The 19,789-nt window shown below is 24.8% G+C and overlaps 2 protein-coding genes across 2 annotated transcripts; one reads left to right on the top strand and one right to left on the bottom strand.

Moving 5' to 3' along the window:
• The first annotated feature begins 1,349 nt into the window (after positions 1-1,349).
• On the top strand, positions 1,350-4,258 carry LOC112591860 (transmembrane emp24 domain-containing protein 6). Its single transcript, XM_025335796.1, has 4 exons — positions 1,350-1,834; positions 1,915-2,111; positions 2,564-2,630; positions 3,944-4,258. The coding sequence occupies exons 1-4, from the start codon at positions 1,547-1,549 to the stop codon at positions 4,169-4,171; spliced, it is 780 nt and encodes a 259-aa protein (XP_025191581.1). The 5' UTR covers positions 1,350-1,546; the 3' UTR covers positions 4,172-4,258.
• A 328-nt stretch (positions 4,259-4,586) lies between these two features.
• Positions 4,587-19,054, bottom strand: LOC112591851. Its single transcript, XM_025335788.1, has 21 exons — positions 18,900-19,054; positions 18,419-18,584; positions 18,214-18,353; positions 17,039-17,333; positions 14,798-15,139; positions 12,796-13,038; positions 12,455-12,580; positions 12,170-12,358; positions 10,473-10,951; positions 9,763-10,048; positions 9,309-9,691; positions 9,112-9,216; positions 8,998-9,030; positions 8,570-8,930; positions 8,293-8,475; positions 7,595-7,987; positions 7,334-7,517; positions 6,876-7,189; positions 5,824-6,237; positions 5,605-5,739; positions 4,587-5,198 (listed from the first exon to the last, which is right to left on the bottom strand). Exons 1-21 carry the CDS (start codon positions 19,052-19,054, stop codon positions 4,623-4,625), a joined length of 5,502 nt encoding a protein of 1,833 aa, XP_025191573.1. The 3' UTR covers positions 4,587-4,622.
• Positions 19,055-19,789: the final 735 nt, after the last annotated feature.

The raw sequence follows: 19,789 nt of genomic DNA, 5'->3' as shown, positions 1-19,789 counted from the left end.
ATAAAGTTTATGTAACGTAATCTGCCAGCTGCTGCTATATTGATAATTTTACCATTACGATACAGCATTTATGTCGTGGAATACGTTTGAAGATTTTATATATTCGTACACTCCGTTTGGAGATCATTAACCAACAACCACTAAATGTAGAAGGGTAACAATAGATACAGTGTTACTGTGTTATTGATGAGCGAAAATTTAAATGGCTGCAAATCTAACTGGTTTCGGTAGGTATTATTCAAATTTCAAAGAAATTTAATATCAATGGATATTGGGTTGTATGCAATAAGTACTTTCGATAATTGTATAATAATAGTTATAAATTAAAACATAAACTACAGTCTACAACGATACCTATAACGAGGCCTAGTAGTTCATTGTATCAAGTTCAGATGTACAATATAAATTAATCTACCACAGTACCACCGAATAAATTTAATGTAATATAATAATTAATAATTTATTATGTAAGTTCTCCTTTATAAAACACTGAAATATATACATGGTAAACGCATATAGGAATATTATTCGATTAATATGATACATAATTATGTGTTTTGATAAAGAAAAATAACTATTTTTATACAATATCATCAAAAATATAAAACAAAGTATGCGTCATTCGTTAAAATTAATTTTACAAAAACTATTGCTAATAAAGGTGTTGTGTGTATTTTATTTAAAGATCAAAAATATAGATTTTTACGAGAAATGGCCAGCAGTAACGTGTCATTAAGGTGTACCAAGAGAAATAATTGTACAATGAAAGAAATACCATGATGGTGAAATAAATCGTATGAAATATGTAAAAAAAATTGGATTAAAAAATCAACCAATTAATTAAAATTATATATTTTATTTGTATGTAGGTATATTATTGATAATTTTTTATAAAACCGAAACATCAAACGATACCTTAAGCGCTTATGTCAAACATATTCTTATGTAGGTACATAAGAATGTACCTAGTCTTCACGTTTAGGAATCCAAATCACGGTTTAAATGTTTAAAATATACACTAATAACAATAATACATAACTAATATTGTTAATTTGATTTATTTATTTAAAATTTTTTTAAATATGTTTTAAACCGTGATCTTGGGTCCAAACCACAATTACAGAAAGTAAGATCTGTACTGTTGAGTGTTGACTGTAAATTGTAATTCACTAATTCAAACAGAGATTTGTTTAACATCTCTGAATTCAAATCACTTTACTGTAGATAACAATATTAATTGATAATCGAACAAATTTAATTCGCTCCGAACTTCATGTATGACACGCAATTATATTAAAATCATGTTGACTGGTAGACTAAAACTTGTGATATCACGTTAATGATAACGTGCCGATGTGTCGTGTATATCTGTACTGTAGCCTGTAGGCGCCAAGCGGTTGACTTAGACTCGCGTATAAAGTGAAAGTGATTCATTCTTCATCAGTAAAAGACAAAATGTCTTTAAACGTGCAGCTGTGAGCATTTTTTTTTACCACAAACTAGTTTGTTGTGTTCCCAAAAAATTTGCGACGGTGACTTCACAATTATGGTCGCTGAACGCCAGAAAAGTGCAGCAGTCCACTGGTTGTCGCCATCGACGTTTGGTCTATGTTATATCGTCGCTGTGTTTTTTACGATATTGGACGATGTAAATGGCCAAGCACAGCCAATTCCTGCTCAAGAACAGCAGCCCCCACCGGTTCAACCCACAGCGCCATGGTACGAAACCTTGCCAGCCGTCGCTATGGATTACAAAGTAATCATTGATCCAGGCAAAGAGGATTGTTATTTTCAATTTGTCAATCCTGGAGCAACTTTTTACGCAAGCGCTCAAGTATGGATGAAAAGATTTTAAATGATTTGTGACTGTTTTGGTGCTAATTATTTAATTGATAATTATATTATTTTTAACAGGTACTAAGAGGTGGTGATGGGATGGCTGGTTTTGCCGTCAGACATCCCAATGGCCAGATCGTTCACCCATATCAGTGGAAAGCCAGCTCTGATTACCAAGACCAAGAGTCCACAGGAGGTTACTACAGTGTTTGTATAGATAATCAGTTTTCAAAGTTTGCTGCCAAATTAGTAAATTTGTACATCACTGTTATTAGGTTAGTATGATGAAATTTAGGAAAAAAACCATGGAGAATTTTGTCACAGTATTTCTATTTTATATCTAAAAAAAAAAATGCCCTATAAGTACATACATAAAATCAATTGAATTAAAAATCATTTTGCTGAGGAAATTCTCGTACATTTATATCCACATTCCAGTATTGGTATTTATGTATGCTAAATTGTCACTGATATAGTTTTGTTGTACATTTTTTATTTTATAATTGAAATTATTAACTCATTTATTAAAATTAGTTACAAACCATATTATAATTGATAGATACACAATATAATTAAACATAATAAAAAATCATATATCTATAAAATTTAAAAAAACTAATTTTTTTTATCTTTTTTCAGAGAATTTTTTTTCTATCGATGTAATGAACATAATTTACCATAATAAAATATTTGTGTCATTTAAATTATTTAACTTGTTTATTTTCAGGTATGATAAATGGGATGAATATCATAAAGAAATAGAAGATATGAATGTCGGCGTAGAAAATTTTACAGTAAGTCTTATAAAAAATATCTTAATTTCATTAATAGCTAAAAATTAGTTTAATAAACCATAAACAATAATATCTTTTTATCAATGCTATTAATAATAACTATAATATTGAAATTTTTATTTAAATCTGTTCGTGGTAAACAAATCAAATCTACTTACTCTTACTATAATAATAAAAATAAATCAAATATTTTAAAATATTAAATTAATAAAATAATAAATTATTGTATAGTGAAATGACCTATCTCCAAATTATAACCATAAATCATGAGCAGTACTACGACCTATTTCTTAATTCTAAAATGATATTCCTATTTTACAAAATTATCTATACTATCTGATGAAATACTGAAACAAATCCCTTATTAAAACATATTTTATGAATGGTGACCATGTAAAAAATGTTTGTAATTTAAAGATTATACTTATTATGTACAGAAAATTGTGCTGACGGACTATACTATATTATGTATTTAGAGTTTTCAATTGTAATACTATTTATGTTTGTACAATGAGTAAAAATTAGATATATATAAAAGTGTATTAAAAAAAGTTTTCCTAATTATCCTGTTATTTTTTATGAACATGTATTTTGAAAATTAAACCTATAATACAATGCATCATATATGCATCCAGTTAAATCAGTTATAAGTAAATGCACAATAAAATAGTCATTCAGTACAATATTTTATAAATAATCAGTTATACAAATTAATCTTAATCAAATTGTTTGAACATTAAATAAAATATGTACTTATTTATCCATATTTAAACAACTGATAATATGAGTATAACTTATTTTATTGAAGTTTATCTAAACAAAAATAATTTGTATTTAATTTAACTAGGTATATTATAAATTAAAATTGGTTCTTCTGAAATTTGGTAATAGTACAGTCTACAAATTAACTAATACTTGTATAGAACTCTTATGAATAAATCATTAAAACAAATAAAAATAAACATGTTTTAATACATTTAGTTGAAATAAGTATATAATTGTTTATAGTGGCATACTAAATCCTAATACAATGTGTTAAAATCATATTTAATCCATCTCACGTATCCACAATCATTTAAAATCTTTTTATTTACCATTTTAGTTATAAAAAATACTTTCAACTTATAAATTAAGTATTATAAGTATATCTTATTATTATTATGCATATCACTATCTATTCACCCACCAGTTTTTCAAATGGTTGTTGCTACTGCTAGATGAATGAAATATTTCAACTATGTACTTTATGTATGAAACTATTGAAAATTTTTCATCTATAATATATTTAAAGTATTTATTATTATTTGTTTTAGTCTACCGTGAAATCAGTTGAAAATAACATAAATCACATGTTGCAACATCAACACCATGTCCGCAGTCAAGAAAATCGCGATTATAATCTATTGATTGATAACAAGACATATGTAAACAGATGGTCTATAATGCAAATTTTGTTAATAATGGGAACAACAACTTTACAAGTATATTTTGTTCGTAAATTATTTGAAACTAAGGCTGGAAAGTCAAAAACGAGGGCTTAAAAAGAATATCATATTTGTGTGTGTATAATATTATGTTATTTTATTATTATGTCATTCCTTTTTTTTTTTTTTTTAGGATAATGCAATGCATCCTTTTATAAAGTAATGTAATAACATCAAATATATTAATATATACAATATTTAATCTGTGATTAATAAAAATGATAAAATAGAATAATTTTGTTAAATATATAATAGTTTTTAATATTTTTATTTTGTCCCACATAATTTTATAATGCAATTGACTAAAACTAAAATAAAATCTGATAATACTAATGGTATCATATTAAATTGTATTATATTAACTTTTATTTAATCTAAAGTTTCTTTTCTAAAATTATAAAAATTCAAGAAGTAGATACCTATTTTATATTCATTATTTGAAAACAAATGTACATACTATTCATATTTTATATTTTATTTTATAGCTTTGTTTCTTTAAGTTTTTATGTTAATTTTTTGGTTCATTGTTACTATGAATATTATTGAGATTACCATTAACTTCATTATCATCTGACAAACTATTCTCGGATTCAGTCATCTTGCTAAAAACATTATTTTCTCTAACGTCTTCGACAGCCTCTTTTACAGGTGATATCACTTCATCATCATAATAATTCATCCATTTGTTTGTTCCATACACTTCATCAATATTTTCAAAACTATCATAATTTGATGACTGCTTCGTTAACCGTGATAATGATTGTTTAGATAAATTTGATATCTTCGGTTCAACATTAAACTCCATGTTGTAAGTAAGTTGTTCATCATTAATTGTCCAAGACTCTTCACTCTCCTCTTGTAAAGTAGGAGTTATAACTAAGGACCGGTCATTGATTGCCTGATTTTGTATTGACTTGGTGCACGATTGTTTTATTATGGGAGGGAACATTTTGCCTTTACATTTATACATGTTTATTTTTTCACTAATGTCTTGTTTCTGTTTTAGTAATGTGTCATGTGTATGTTTAATAGTAGTTAATTCCATAATAAATGATGATTCCAATGTTAAATTTTGAAGTTTTATCTAAGTATTAGAAAATAAATATTTACTACATATATTTACTAGAAATTGGTTGACCCAAACTGATGTAAAATTATCTCACATCAGAATAATAAAACATATAATGTCAATGTCAATGATAGAGTACAAACTTTCTGGTACCCTTTTTTATATCAATTTGGGTTAACAAATTTCTAATTATTGTTGGTTTCTTAATTATGTTAAAATTTTAATGTTCTATGTATAATTGTAAAAGTATATAAAGTAATTCTTTTAAGAATAGGTTAACCATTCATTATTTCAGAAAAAATATTTTCAAAACGTTAATAATAAACTAATAAATTATAAACCAGTTATAGATATTTAAATAATTGGGTTAACATTTTAATTAGCTAAAATATTCTACTTATTTGAAAAAAATATTACTTACATTTATTTTTTTTTGTTCAGCCAAACACTGTTGAATTTTATTTATGTTTTCACAAACATCTTTTAAAATTTTTGTTTTGTAAGTATTCCATTTTAACAAATCAATTATTAACTCTGTTTGAGAGCTGATTTTATTCTGAAAAAAAACAATTCCTGAAATAGTTAATAACTAAAATTTATGTTCCTATATCGTATATTATATTGTAATAGGTATAGATACTTCTAATAGTCTTATTTCTCGAAGGAAACATTCCTTTGTATCTTTGGCCTTGGACTTAGAGTTTATAATCATAAAGTCTATTATAGTCATTTCCATTTCATCTAAAAAATTCCAGTCTGTTTCAATTTTAAATTTTTTTATCATCTCATCTTTAATGGCTATTTTATAACTTTTTAAAATATTCTCCATTTTGGTTATTTCCATACGAAACTGTTTAGCAACTAATTTTTCATTTTTAAATGTATTTATTATCTCTTTTTTTTCTTTTTTTAACTCCATTACTCTGTTTGTTAGATCTTGCATAACATTTCCATATAATACGATACAATTTTTCAATAATTTAGCTTTAGTCATTTGAGATTTATTTAATACAATTGTAGTTTTAACATCATTTAGTTTCAATTGTTTTTTCATCTATAATTTAAATAAATATAAAAATCAATAAATCCACTATTATAAATAGGAAATTAAATCAAATTATTATTTTTTTTAAATTTATTAAAATTAACTTTTGTACCAGTAGAACTGGTGTATAAAATTGTATCCTTGAAAGAATAGTTATATAATAATATACAACTTGAAAAATGTTTTTGTCAAATTATAAGCAAAATTCTATGTATTTTGCTGCCAGACTATATTTTGAAATAATCGTAATTTTATATTGAAGACAATATAATCCGAAATATTAACGTTTCTACTTTATATAAAATTATTCAATAAACAAGAATAATAGTGATACTTCTAACATTTAACATTATTTCAGCTAGCTTCTGGAATAATGTGTTAGTACCAATGGTATCATAGTAGTTAAACCAATGCATCATACCTAAATATAATTAAATACATTATAATTATAGTCTTTGGTCATCATTCAATTTTTCGTTAAGAGTATAAATGTTTATTTTGATACTAAATTATTATCCTTACTTGAGTTGTTCTATTAAAGTGTCACTAAAAATCTATTCTTTCAAGTTTTAGAGAAGCAAATTTGCTTACATTTAATATGCTAATACCTAACTAAAAAACAAAAATTATGTAAGTAAAATTCTAACCCGATATGCTTCTAGTTCATTTATATTTTGTTTTAATTCATTTTCAAGGGCATCAAATTCTTCATAAGATAAACTTAAACGTGTATTAAGAACATCCATTTTTTTTTTATTATCCTCAATGATTTTTTTGATTTCATATCGTTTTGACCTCAATTCTAATGTAATATTAAATAATTTTGGATCACAACCTAATGGTAATACTTTTTCATCAAAAACGGCTTCTCGACTCATTGCCATAAATGATTCTGCGCTTTCATTAATAAATTCTGAATCAGATTCGTCACTTCCTCCAGATGAAGAAGATGAAAGTGTATCTAAAAATAATTAAATATTTTTTATTAACATACCTAATATTTCATGAAAACAAATAACTTATGTGGATAACTTCTAGAGGAAGTATCAAGAAACTATAAAATAAATATTATTATTAATTTAATAAAATATATTATGATAGAAACCTTCAGCATCATCAGATTTGAGTTTAGGTACTTTCAATTTCTTTTTGAAAATTTTTTTAAGATATTTAGCAAATCCATCATTTCGAATTTCCATTTCAAAAGTATGTTGAATATCTATTAACATATTTGACTTGTTATTAATAATATCATTCAAATATTTGATTTTTTCTTGAATATTTTGTATCTAGAAGAAATAAAATTACGTCTAGTTAATTAGTATTATTATTTAATTGATAAAAGTTTATTAAATAAATACATTACTTGATTAACTTTATCATTCTGTAAACCTATTTTAACACATACTCTCTGTAAATATTCATCTTCAACTAAATCAAAATCATTTAAAATAATCAATTCTTCTTCAAATGTTAAAGCCAATAAATCAAGAAATTTAATTCTGAGCTTTATATTTTTTCGCATTTTATCCAATTCTATTAGATCTTCATCAAACAAATTGATTTTTGTTAATATGGTTTCATGCAAACGCATATGTCTATATTTCAATTGTTCTTTTCTCATATTTTGCATAATAATTTCTAGATGAGTAGGCTCATCTAAAATTGTATTTTCATACATATGATTTTTTTTTGGTTTTAAAATCAAATCTGTCGGATCCCAATGACTAATAGGTTCAAATGAATCAATTAAGCTAGGCTAAAACATAATTAAATCATAATTAATCAATTATGTACATCATACAATTATATTTTAGTAGACTATAGTAATATTTAAACTATATAATATGTATTAATACAATGATATACAGTATTCAAAAATAAAATAAATATTAATACTGGAGATGAGGAGATGTATACGTTTTTACTGAGCCTTCATGTTTTAAAATATTGTGCTTCATATTCAAAACTTCTATGATAAATGTTATGAATTATTACATTTCCTATCTATTATCTTTAGAACTTAATGATAATAAATTACTACAATTGTATATTGTTTCTTACATCAATAGATTCATCCAATAGAACTTCAGGAAAATTTGATGGGGTCATTATTTCTGGATCATTAAATTCTTTTTGTATCATACAAACGTCAAACTTGAATTGTTTGTAATCGTGTATTAAACTTATTTTGCGTAGTTTAAGGCCTAACACTTTTTCATTAAAAGATGTTTTCAAGTTGTAAGCCTATTACATAAATACATATAATATGATATATACTTAAATTATACCTAATAAATGTATATATTTTAAGTATTTTGAATAATAAATAATAATTAACCTCATTTTTAACATTAATGTATTTTTCAAATTTATCTTTCATTGTAACTATTTCATTTTCAGTCAGCTTGAAATCCGATCCTGTTTTTAAGTTCATATAGCCAATAGTATTCCAAGCATTATCTAGCAATGCTTCTTCTTCAATAGTGTTATTGTTTGGCTTATTGTTATACATATTTTGAATTTTAAGAATTTCTTGATTTTCAAAATCTCTTCTCGTAGCAAACCTATCTATGGCACTTTGAATTTTCTTCGGTAAAGAAGGATACTCTTCAAGTACATTTCGAAGAAATATTTCTGATTCAGATACATTATGAATCTGATTGTGAGCTCCTTTGTTTAATACAGTAGATCCATGTCTTCTACAAATACAATAACAGTAAATATCAATATTTTATGTTTATACAACTAATTTAAAATTATACAGACCTTATACTGTTTGGAACTTTTATTTCCTCAAGCCTTAGCAGCATACACATTTATTTGTTGTTCATTAAACATCTGATAATATTTTAAATATGATTATTAAAATTAATTACTTACGACTGTTTTGGAAGTTTAAGTTTTTTAGACATAAATTCTTCTACTAAACTACTAAATAAATTATGACGCATTTCATGGTATAATGTTTTGACTACTACATCTCTCCTATAAATATTTAATTTAAAAATAAAGGTATTAACAAAAATAATATTTATATAAAAAAAAATGTATTAATCTTGTCAAATTAGTATACGTACAAAATTGCTTTAACTGCAAACTTATTAGTTAAAATTGGATCGATGAAATAACTTTTCAAATATCTAAGACCTAATGAGCTTTTTTCATAATCAAACGCTAACTTCAAATGTAATTTATCCATTTCAGATTGTGCTTCTTCAATAAGTGAACTATTAATTCGTTCATCTAATTGAAAATAATCATCAGTTAATTGTAATGTCTCTGGTAATGACTTGTTGCTGACTATAACTTGTTTGAACCTCTCTCTCAATTCATTTAATAGATTACTAGTCTTATCCTTTTCTTTATTAGCTAAATTTAAAGCTTTAAGATTTTCTTGATAAATTTTTCTCTCTTCCAAACTTAATTTTAAGTCTTCTTTAGCAGTTAAAATATCTTCTCCCTAATTTATAAATAAAAATTTATAATTTTAAATAATTATATTATATTATTATTTTATAGCATAATACTTACAACCAATACAGATGACTGAGGAAATTTAGAAATTGAAAACATACACTTCTCAATGACTTTATTTTTACATTGAAATACAAAACTAAAAATGTTTCCATCATTACCACAAGTATATAACATACAATTATCATGACTGAAACATAACATATTTACTCTTCCTCTTTTGTTATCGTGAATTGAATACTCAATATAATCACCAAAATCTGATATATCTTTAACTTGAACATTTGTAAGGCGTATTCTACCATCAGCAAATCCCATTAAAATTGTTAATGGATCAGTTCCACTTAAAATCATAATGAGGTATATATTAATAAAACATAGATTATTAGTTATATGACAAGATAAAAACATTATGTGAAGATTAGCAAATATTTTTAATTAAAAAAAAATGGATTCTTACAAAAAGTAAAAAGATTTATTATACTTCATATTATTTAAATAGAGGAATTTAAAAAATATGTGCATCTGATGATTTAAATTTCTTATTGATCATGATACAATCAAAATAAATAAGTTAAAATACTTTTATGAAAAAAGAGATACTCCCTCTCCCCGTGGCCCTTCGAAATTCAAGCACTAGCTACTCGTAACTTGTTAAGAAAGCATATAGACATAATATATATAGAGTATAGAATATATTATGCAGTTATTAATTTTAGTAGAAACTACAGTATACACTTATAAGAGTACCTAATATATATACTTACAACATTGTAATCGCAGTTAGTGGAATATTATTTTTATATGGTATTATTATATGCGCATTCATTACTGGTCTGGACGTATTAAAATCATATTCATACAAATAACCAGCATCATATCCATCAATTGACACCCATATACCTTTCTCTGATGGAGTGTATATTGCAAACAATACAGGGTTTGGTAATGATAGAATACATTTTTTTGGCGGTTCTTCGTTTTCTTCAGAATCAATTTCTAGATTGGAATTTTTTTCTCTAATAATTTTCAATTTCTCTATTTTTTTATTAATTTTCTCTTTTTTTTTGTGCTCCAAATCAAAAGAATATTGTTGACGTTGTATTTCTGATTTAATGCTCATAGTTTGAATTACACGTGATTCAAGTTTTAACAAAAATGATTCTGTGGTGTAAGACGGACGGCTTGTAGGAACTTTCACTTCTACAATATGTCCAGAAGCGCAACTTATTAACACCATTTGTTTCTGAAATCAATTTAAATATTGAAAAAAATCACAAAATTTATTGATTAATGATTATAAAATGTAAACACGTAAAAATAATTTTACTTTGGAATGGTTCCAATAAATAAAAGACATTTTTCAGAAAATGGAAACATTTTAGTAGGACTCAACTGTGACTCACGAAATCAGTGAATTTTGGCTTAGTAAAATTTATAACCTTTTATTTCAAAGCCACCGCAAGTTATGATTACGTGAATATAATTCAAGTAGTATTAAATTACTACCCAGATCCAACTCGCGTTTAACTTAAGTGACTAAATATCTCGAATTTCTCAACAGTTTCTTACAATTAAAACTATTTACTGTTTCAGAACCAAATATACGTAAAAAATGTCCAAATAAAAAGTCAGATTTAGTAATTCAAAAATAATAAAAATAATTTGATAGGTTAATATTATTCTAAAAGAAACATGAAACATAAATAAATAAATACTAAACAAAAACTCACGCATAAATAAATAAAAAATGTATTAAAAGTATGTATCACATATTTCAATAACTTTAATTGTCCATTGACCATCATGAAAATATATTATGAAAATTTTTGTATTAACTTAAATATAAATTAAATGACATTCAAGTATCCATCAAATTATATTATCGTACTTCTATAATGTAAGAATTTAAGAAATATATGCATATACGCATTAGGAACTATTTAGGTATTCTGTGAGTCTTAACAAAACAACTTTTTAATGTATTTTCAAGTATGAACTAAATAAAGGTTAATGAAATAAATAAATTTATAACTTATACTGTTTCTAATATTTATTAATCAATTTTACAATGCATTTTTATAGCTAATGTACTATATTCCATATTATACGTAGAAAGTTAAAAATATGGGCCATTAATAAACATTATTTAAATTACAGGTATTTTTTTTAGGGAAATATAATCAAGAATATTTTTTGGGGGACTTTATTTTATTTAAATTTTATAAGTGGACCTTTTTTTGAAAATATTGTTATAGATCTCTATTAATAGAAATTTTATAGATTATTTTTATCGTTATAATAAAAATATGATTTTTTCCTTCAATAAATCTTGGTAGATTTTTATATTTTTTTAATTAAGTTTTCTTAGCATTTTAAATTGATCTTTTTACATTTAAATATATTTTTCAGAATTAAATTCACAGCCCTAGTTATTAATTATTACGAATATAAATATCTTTACTTCTGAAGGTTTCCATTGAATAAAAGTGACTTTTCCAGGTAATGGAAACATTCCAATAGGACTCAACTTGATAGGTTTAGTTTTTATTTTGTAGACAAATATTGTGTTATCATCACTTCCAGATAACAGAGTGTTGGCGCTAGGATTTATAGACAAATGCCTGATTGTACTAGTATGAGGTTTTGAACTCTAAAAAAAAAAACAATACGATCTTGTACCTACAATTATTATAATTAATCTGTAGATATTTCTATAAGTTTTAATAAGTCAGTACTTATAACATACTTGTACTTCCACTAATTCAGTAGGATTTAATATTTTTTCTTCAATACATTTTTTGAGGGGTACGGCGACTATTTTTAAAATTCCAGTTTGAAATCCAATCACGAAAATATCTCCCGAGCTAGCTATCTATACAGATTATTAGTTGAAATTTGGTTTAAACATTACATTAAAATATAATATACGTGATAATTATTAAGTCATGTTTGTAAGTTTGTAACACATATTTAAGGGTATGACTAGGCGGGTGATCACCTACAACATAGATCAGGAGCATCAAAATACTGAATACGTCTCTCTTAATTACAAAAAAACAACGGTGAAAAAATATGAAGTTCATATACCTCCAGCGGTAACCAAATTGATGAAGTAATTGGTGTTTTAAAATCATGAGTGAATATCAACTTTTTGTTGATGACATCGTACACATGGAGCCAACCGTCCAACGAAGTAGTAGCAATAAAATAACCGATAGACGATGGTTGCAAAGAAGTTATTTCACCGCCATGAAACTTAGCTAGCCGTCTTAGCGGTTTCGCGTTTGCGGCCATTTCGATGTCAGCAAGCCACATTCCCCCATTACCATCCTAAAATTGAACGACAAAATCGATACAAATATATTCAACAAAAAAGTTTACGATAAGCTTATATACCATTATCAAAATGTTATATAAAATAAATATAAAAAATGTGTTAAATTATTTATATATTGTACATTTATAATGCATATTATTACTTTCATTTCTTAACCATATTATAATACTATTCATCGTTGTAAAGTTTAAACATTCAAAACTCAAAAAATTTAAATTAAATATAATGGGCATTTGTTGGACAATTATTTTTTTTTTAATTTTAATAACCACATACGATTATAAAAGTAAATGTATCTTATAAACCAAACATATTTAGGTATAGTATACAAGTATACTACTGTTATATGCCGTTCCAATTTAGTCTGGTTTGGTTGTTTGATAATGGGTTCTTCTTAAAAAAGAAAATTATTGACACAGTTTTTAGTCGATAAGATTTATTTTTATTGATTTACTTAATGTATAAGTTTTAAATTTACATTGTAATAATGAAGCGTCTTATTATTTTCACAGTTTGCGATCGACTGATTGCAAAAAAATATGCGAGCTAGGAATGTCGCATACGCAATGAAAATGCTTACATGCTATATTTCTATAACTAAATGAGGGGTTCTTAACACTACCTAAAAATCAATTAGCCAATCAGATCAATAAATAATCATATCAATCAGATAACTTTTTGTCAAGTGAAATATTTTTAGTGATTCACGTAAAAAATGTATTTTAGTATTAATTTTTATATAAATACCTATAGTCAATATCAGTCCCCTCAAAAAATTAAAGACATTTATTGATGCGGATAAACGAATTCTAAGAATTGTTTAAAGTCATGTAATTAGACTAAAACATCCTTTTAATATGGAATCGTTCAAAATTTCCTGTTAAAAAATATTATACATAACGTTTTAATTTTTATACTTTTAATATTTCTAAAAATAATGACATAGTGTAAATAACTTTTTTTTATACCTATTATATTTTAATTAATTTTTTTATTCTTATGTTTGTTATATTTTTTAATCCAATTATTGTCCAACATAATATTGCCTATTGGTTATGTCTATTTGTTTTATTCACATGAATACATAACAAACATATAAATCCATCCACCTAATATACCTTTTACCTTATATGTATATAATTTATAATTAGCATACAATTTTCAGTTGCGCAATAGTTCCGCGTTCGAATAGTTCGAGATTTAGTACAAATCGTTAAGTTGATTATAATTATTTAATCGTTTTGAGCACACTAGTTATAAAAACCATTGATAATCACCCATGCAATTAAATTATTACGCGACTAAAATTACACATTAGTATATTACCAATATCTTAAATAGGTATATTTTTACGGTATAAAAATCTAAATAGGTACTTTATTTAAAGATAATCAAATTTGAAATCATATATAAAACTTGGTTACTCAAACATTTAAGAAATTAAAAATAAAAATAAATACTTTTACTTTCTTATTTTTGTAGTTCTAAAGGTTACATTTTTGTACATCAATATAAAATATTTAAATATTAATAAATTACAACTTTACTAAACATATTTGATATTTAACAGTCATGTATAAAATAATTCTATACAACGTGTATACGTGTATAGATGTATAATACTATACATTATGTATAACACAATATTCATATTATACATTTGTATTATATAAAGTCATATCACTATAGCTATATCATAATAATTAATTATACATAGAACATATAGCTAGATTCGTCAAATGTTAATTATACCTGAATGAAATAATCGTTTGATTTGTTGTCGCCGTCGTCAACCTTACACATACCCATGATTTTTGCGTTGCCCACATTGTCTTGAACACTGATTGTAAAGGACGGTTCCATTTCCAGCACACGATCATTTTCAGGCGGGTCGGCTAAATCCACTGTACGATAATACCAGAATTTGATTGTACCGTCTATGCTGATGCTCGTCAACAGCTCGTCATTTTTGGAATACAAAAACATGATGATCGGTGCTGAATGACAAGGTTTTCTAAATTTCCTCGTAACTTCGACGTCGATAAATTCTTTATCCCATACTAAAATATTACCCCAATTGCAGCCAGATATCACCTATTATTTAATATGATAGACGAGTTATTATAATCTTTCATATAATTATTTATATCTATATTTACTTATTAAATTAGTATTATGTAGATTTGAGTGATTAGTTTGTTGTAATAATTGGGACTTTTTTCTATTTATTTTCCTTCAAAATATAGGTATGATAACGCTTAGCTTCCAAATAGATTAATATTTTCCACAGGATAGATACCAATTTAAAGGGCCCAAAGATAATATAATTTGCAGCATCCAAGACAAAGATTATAAGTATAACAACTTTTATACTCAAAAAGATTCACAAGATTCCTTGAAAATAACTAGATGAAAAGGTAACCAACCAAATTGACCATGTATAAATACAAAAACATTTAAGATCCTAAATCAAAGATGTAAGAAGATTTAAGGGTGACGATGTAAGGGTGACGATGTAAGGCAGTCAAAGACCCAAAAATCCAACATAACTTTATGGAAAACTGGATAAAAATTAAAAACTTCAACTTACAAGACTTAGATTTAGACTGGACCTAAATCAGTTAACTACTTAAGGATATTTGCAAAATAAGAAATTGATTTTTTTTTTTTTTTAATTCAAAGAATAAATAATTAAATAAAGTTTGCCAAAAAACAATTGAAAAGCAAAAATTGCTAGATAACATATTTTGCAAAAGAGAAAGTAAAATTATTTAAATTAAATATTAGAGTACCTAAACGGAAAGAAAAAAGTTTTACGAGGTAGGTAACTAAAGTTATTTTTGTAGTGTTATTAAGAACATCAACAATTCAACCCAAGCTTAAAAGTTAAAAACAATAAAAAATAAATCAAAATCTATTCACATGAAACAAAAAAAAAAGGCTAAAATATGGAGAAAATATTTCATAGAATTACTTAAGTCATAAATGATACCTAGCAAACTTTCTGAAGAAGATAATATATCGAAGATCTAAATCTTCAAAGCAGAGCGAATTATGCAAAATAAAACAAGTATTGTAGCGATCAATCAACACTAAGTACAAATTCTAGCTACGATTCAACTGAACATCTTTTCAAAATAGTGAATTACTAGAGGAATTTTATGTTTAACTAAAGTTTTTGAAAAAACCACAAAAAATTAGAGCCGATATATGAAGAAAAAAAACAAAATATTGAAACTTCTTTACAGAGAGCTTTCTCAGGACAACATGGATTCAACAGCTTTTGAAAAATTTGAAGAATTCCACAATAATTTTTAGAAAAAAAAAAACGATTAATCACGTGATATAAATATGAGAATAGTAAAGACAGAAAGAGCTTCTTTTGCGAGCTTCTTAGCGTTATCTAAATTATTCAAATCTAAAAAAAAAATATTAAGGCTGTACAAAGTAATGATTAGAAAGACTTTTAATAATTGATATGAAATATGGGCAGCAATTACATTTAAAAATTTAGTAAAAATAGTATTTAATTAACTCATTTAAAAAACTTATACTTTAAAATTTAAATATTCAACGTCTACTCATTAATGTTGTACTAACAGATTCATAATACGTATAATCAATGGAAAATGAAACTTAGGAAACTATAATAATTTTAAATACCTATCTAAGAAAATATGTTTCCCCGCCTTATTCATAAAACTTACAATAGATAACATAACAAGGTAGGTAATTGTTTTTAAAAAAAATTCTTTTTTTTTTTATGGGTGGTGGGGGGGGGGGGGGGGGGGGGGTGATCGATTGTATATTATTAATATTCATAATCGAGAATTTCGAATAAATGAAATGATTATAACACATACAACACAAATAACACAAATACTAACATTACAATAAGTCAATAACCAAAATACATGTATATATATATTATTATATAATAGTATTTGCTCTTATTTATTAAAGTTATTAAAAATATGACCATATTTATTTTACTTTCTCATCGGGCATCGAAAAAATTCCAATGACGTTCGATACTTCTGTTTTTCCAAAACGTCCGAGCTGACCTTGAAGCTTTAATCCACTAAATGTTTTTGCCATTTTCCAAAATTTTAAGTGTCCCGTCCCTGCTGTTACCAAGTGATCGGGTATAAAGTTTGAAAATCTACATACAGATACATTCTGATCGTAAGACTTAGTCTTCAAAACTATTTTTGATTTCTTCCAATCCCAAATTGTTAAAGTATTATCGGGTTCTCCTGCTTGTGAACACAAATATTCACCATTTTGGCTAAAAACAAAAATGGAATTTTTATTATAAAAATATATTATAGTCTTTTATTAGCATTTACTACTTAGATGAAATATTCAAAATATTTTCGACTAAAAAAGGTTGAAAATGTAATACAATAACTCATAACTCATAAGTGATTTTTATATCAATTAAAAATTATTGAAAATAGTCATTATTTTTTATATATGGGTTTTATGTCCAAATGTTTATGAAATTCATCGAAATCATGAAAAAATGCAAATTATTTTGTAGATATAAATGTATGCAATTTTTATTTTAACACCTGATATTTAAAAAATTCAAATATTTTAAGACTTTTCCTAAATTTTGTTCACGGAAGTTAAAAAAAAGTTTAGCATAAAGCCATAACACAAATTTTTTATAAGTAGGCAGGTACCTAATAGAAGTTCAAATTTTAACAATATTAGATGTTCAAATAAAAATATTAATTTTAGTTACTTATTTTGTTGCCATTCAAAAATACTATTTGTGGATACATAATAGATACTTAAAACTTTTACATAGGTATATTACTATATATTTACTGTATACAGTGAAATTTTTAAAATATTTAGATTAATTATTTTAATATAACAAAATGTACTTAGTATTTAGTAATAATTCTCAAACAGATTGTCTTCATGCTAAGTAGTTTTTCATAGGTACCTAGGTTTATCATTGAATTCAAATACTTAATACATAGGTACATTATTCAATTATTGTGACTTAATAAATGCTCAATGATCAGATATGTCGTAATTATACAAATGATAAGTATCAATAACCTACTATACTCAATTTTTATGTTTATTATGTTAATAGCATATATTAATAGGTACATTTAATTCATATCATAATATACTTATACTAGTTAAACCTATAAGATAACCAGTTGTTTTGTTGTTTGGCACTGTCTTTGAGAACACTAATTATTTTAAATGTTGGCCATTCATACACAATAATCAGTGGATTAGTACAATTTTCTCCTACTGCAATGTGGCTCAAAACTGGATTTTTCTATTTTAACAAAAATGTATTGTTATTAATTATTGAAAAATACTCTAAATATTCAATAAACTTACAGTTATATGTCCTATTCCTCCATTGCCGGCACATTTTCTAAAATCCAATTTTCCTTCATTAATGTCAAACATAATTATATAACTACCTGCTGCATATACAACTGTATGCTTGTCTGCTGCACATATATTGAACATTTTATGACAGCAATCATAGCCAAAAGAATGACTTAGACATAGAGCTTAAGGATTTTTTACCTCTGTTACAGGTTACCCCCTAGGTACCATACATCATATTGTTTGTGTAACTATTTAACAGAATTATTAGTATTTAATATTAAAAAAATAAAGATAATAATATCAATTAAACTACATTATTATTTATTTGTATGTAATATCATCTACCACACCTAATTAGATACCTCTTAATTATAGATAACTTTTGTTTCATAAAAAAAAAAAGATAATTAGGTATAAACTGTAACTACAATTACACATTAAAATCTATACGTGCAAAATACTATTTTGATATGAGAAAGGATACTGAAGTTGTAGTATATTTTCATCTATTGTACATTTCATACTTTTAATTGGTTTGGATATGAAATCACCACTTTTTAACAAATTATTGTCATCATTTTGATGACCATTAATTGTTTCTTCTGTGATATGTTTACTATATTTTTTATAACAAAACATTATGTAAAAATTAAATTTAAGAGAAATTTTAAATGCAACAAAGATATTGAATAAAATAATAACAACAGTAAGTTCTGTTGCCTAGCAAATAATCTAGTATGAGTAAATATTTAGTTTAATCAATAAAATGTGGATTAAAAATAAAACATTTTTATCTAGAATATAAGAAATAATAAATACAGTTATTTGCTAAATAAATTGTATATATTTATACATGTCATTATTTAAAAACACAATAACATTTATTGTATTCAAATTTTAACAGAATTATATACTTTTTACATGGAAATATTATTTTTACATATTTATAATTACAATACAAAAATTTAACAATATAATAGTAATTTCAGAATTTATGCTACATTTTAAAATTGAAATTAATAATTAAGTAGATATGAACTATATAAATTATTAAACTTAACACCATGTTTCAAAAATATTAACATTACATAATTATTATGGAATAATAATCCACAAAAATTTTATAATTATTAATGTATATAAGTATCTACAAAAATAGACAGGATCCAATATAAGTAAACTGAACTAAAAATTTTAAAAATAGATAGTATGAGTATTAAATATTTTGTCACTATAAGAAAACTTTATCAATTCTATTATGATATTGATTGTATTTTATAAATATTTTCATCACATCATGATCAACTCAATATTGAAAAAATAGTTATTATTTAATACATATTTGATTTTTTCAGATTAAATAATTTAATAATA

Source organism: Melanaphis sacchari, unplaced genomic scaffold, assembly GCF_002803265.2.
Source record: "Melanaphis sacchari strain LSU unplaced genomic scaffold, SCAv2.0 Contig0_pilon_pilon, whole genome shotgun sequence".
NCBI classification, from domain to species: Eukaryota; Metazoa; Arthropoda; class Insecta; order Hemiptera; family Aphididae; genus Melanaphis; species Melanaphis sacchari.
The sequence above is the reverse complement of the archived record's forward strand: the minus strand, read 5'-3'. Positions and strand labels throughout refer to the sequence as shown.

Excerpts from the sequence above, each read along its gene's own strand:
- LOC112591851 (XM_025335788.1), bottom strand. The coding sequence starts at position 19,054 with ATGTTTTGTTATAAAAAATATAGTAAACATATCACAGAAGAAACAATT. Across the intron at positions 12,359-12,454 it reads CTGAATTAGTGGAAGTACAA|AGTTCAAAACCTCATACTAG; the intron begins GTATGTTATAAG and ends TTTTTTTTTTAG. Across the intron at positions 7,518-7,594 it reads AGAATGATAAAGTTAATCAA|ATACAAAATATTCAAGAAAA; the intron begins GTAATGTATTTA and ends TATTTCTTCTAG.
- LOC112591860 (XM_025335796.1), top strand. The coding sequence starts at position 1,547 with ATGGTCGCTGAACGCCAGAAAAGTGCAGCAGTCCACTGGTTGTCGCCA. Across the intron at positions 2,112-2,563 it reads TTGTACATCACTGTTATTAG|GTATGATAAATGGGATGAAT; the intron begins GTTAGTATGATG and ends GTTTATTTTCAG. Across the intron at positions 2,631-3,943 it reads TCGGCGTAGAAAATTTTACA|TCTACCGTGAAATCAGTTGA; the intron begins GTAAGTCTTATA and ends TATTTGTTTTAG.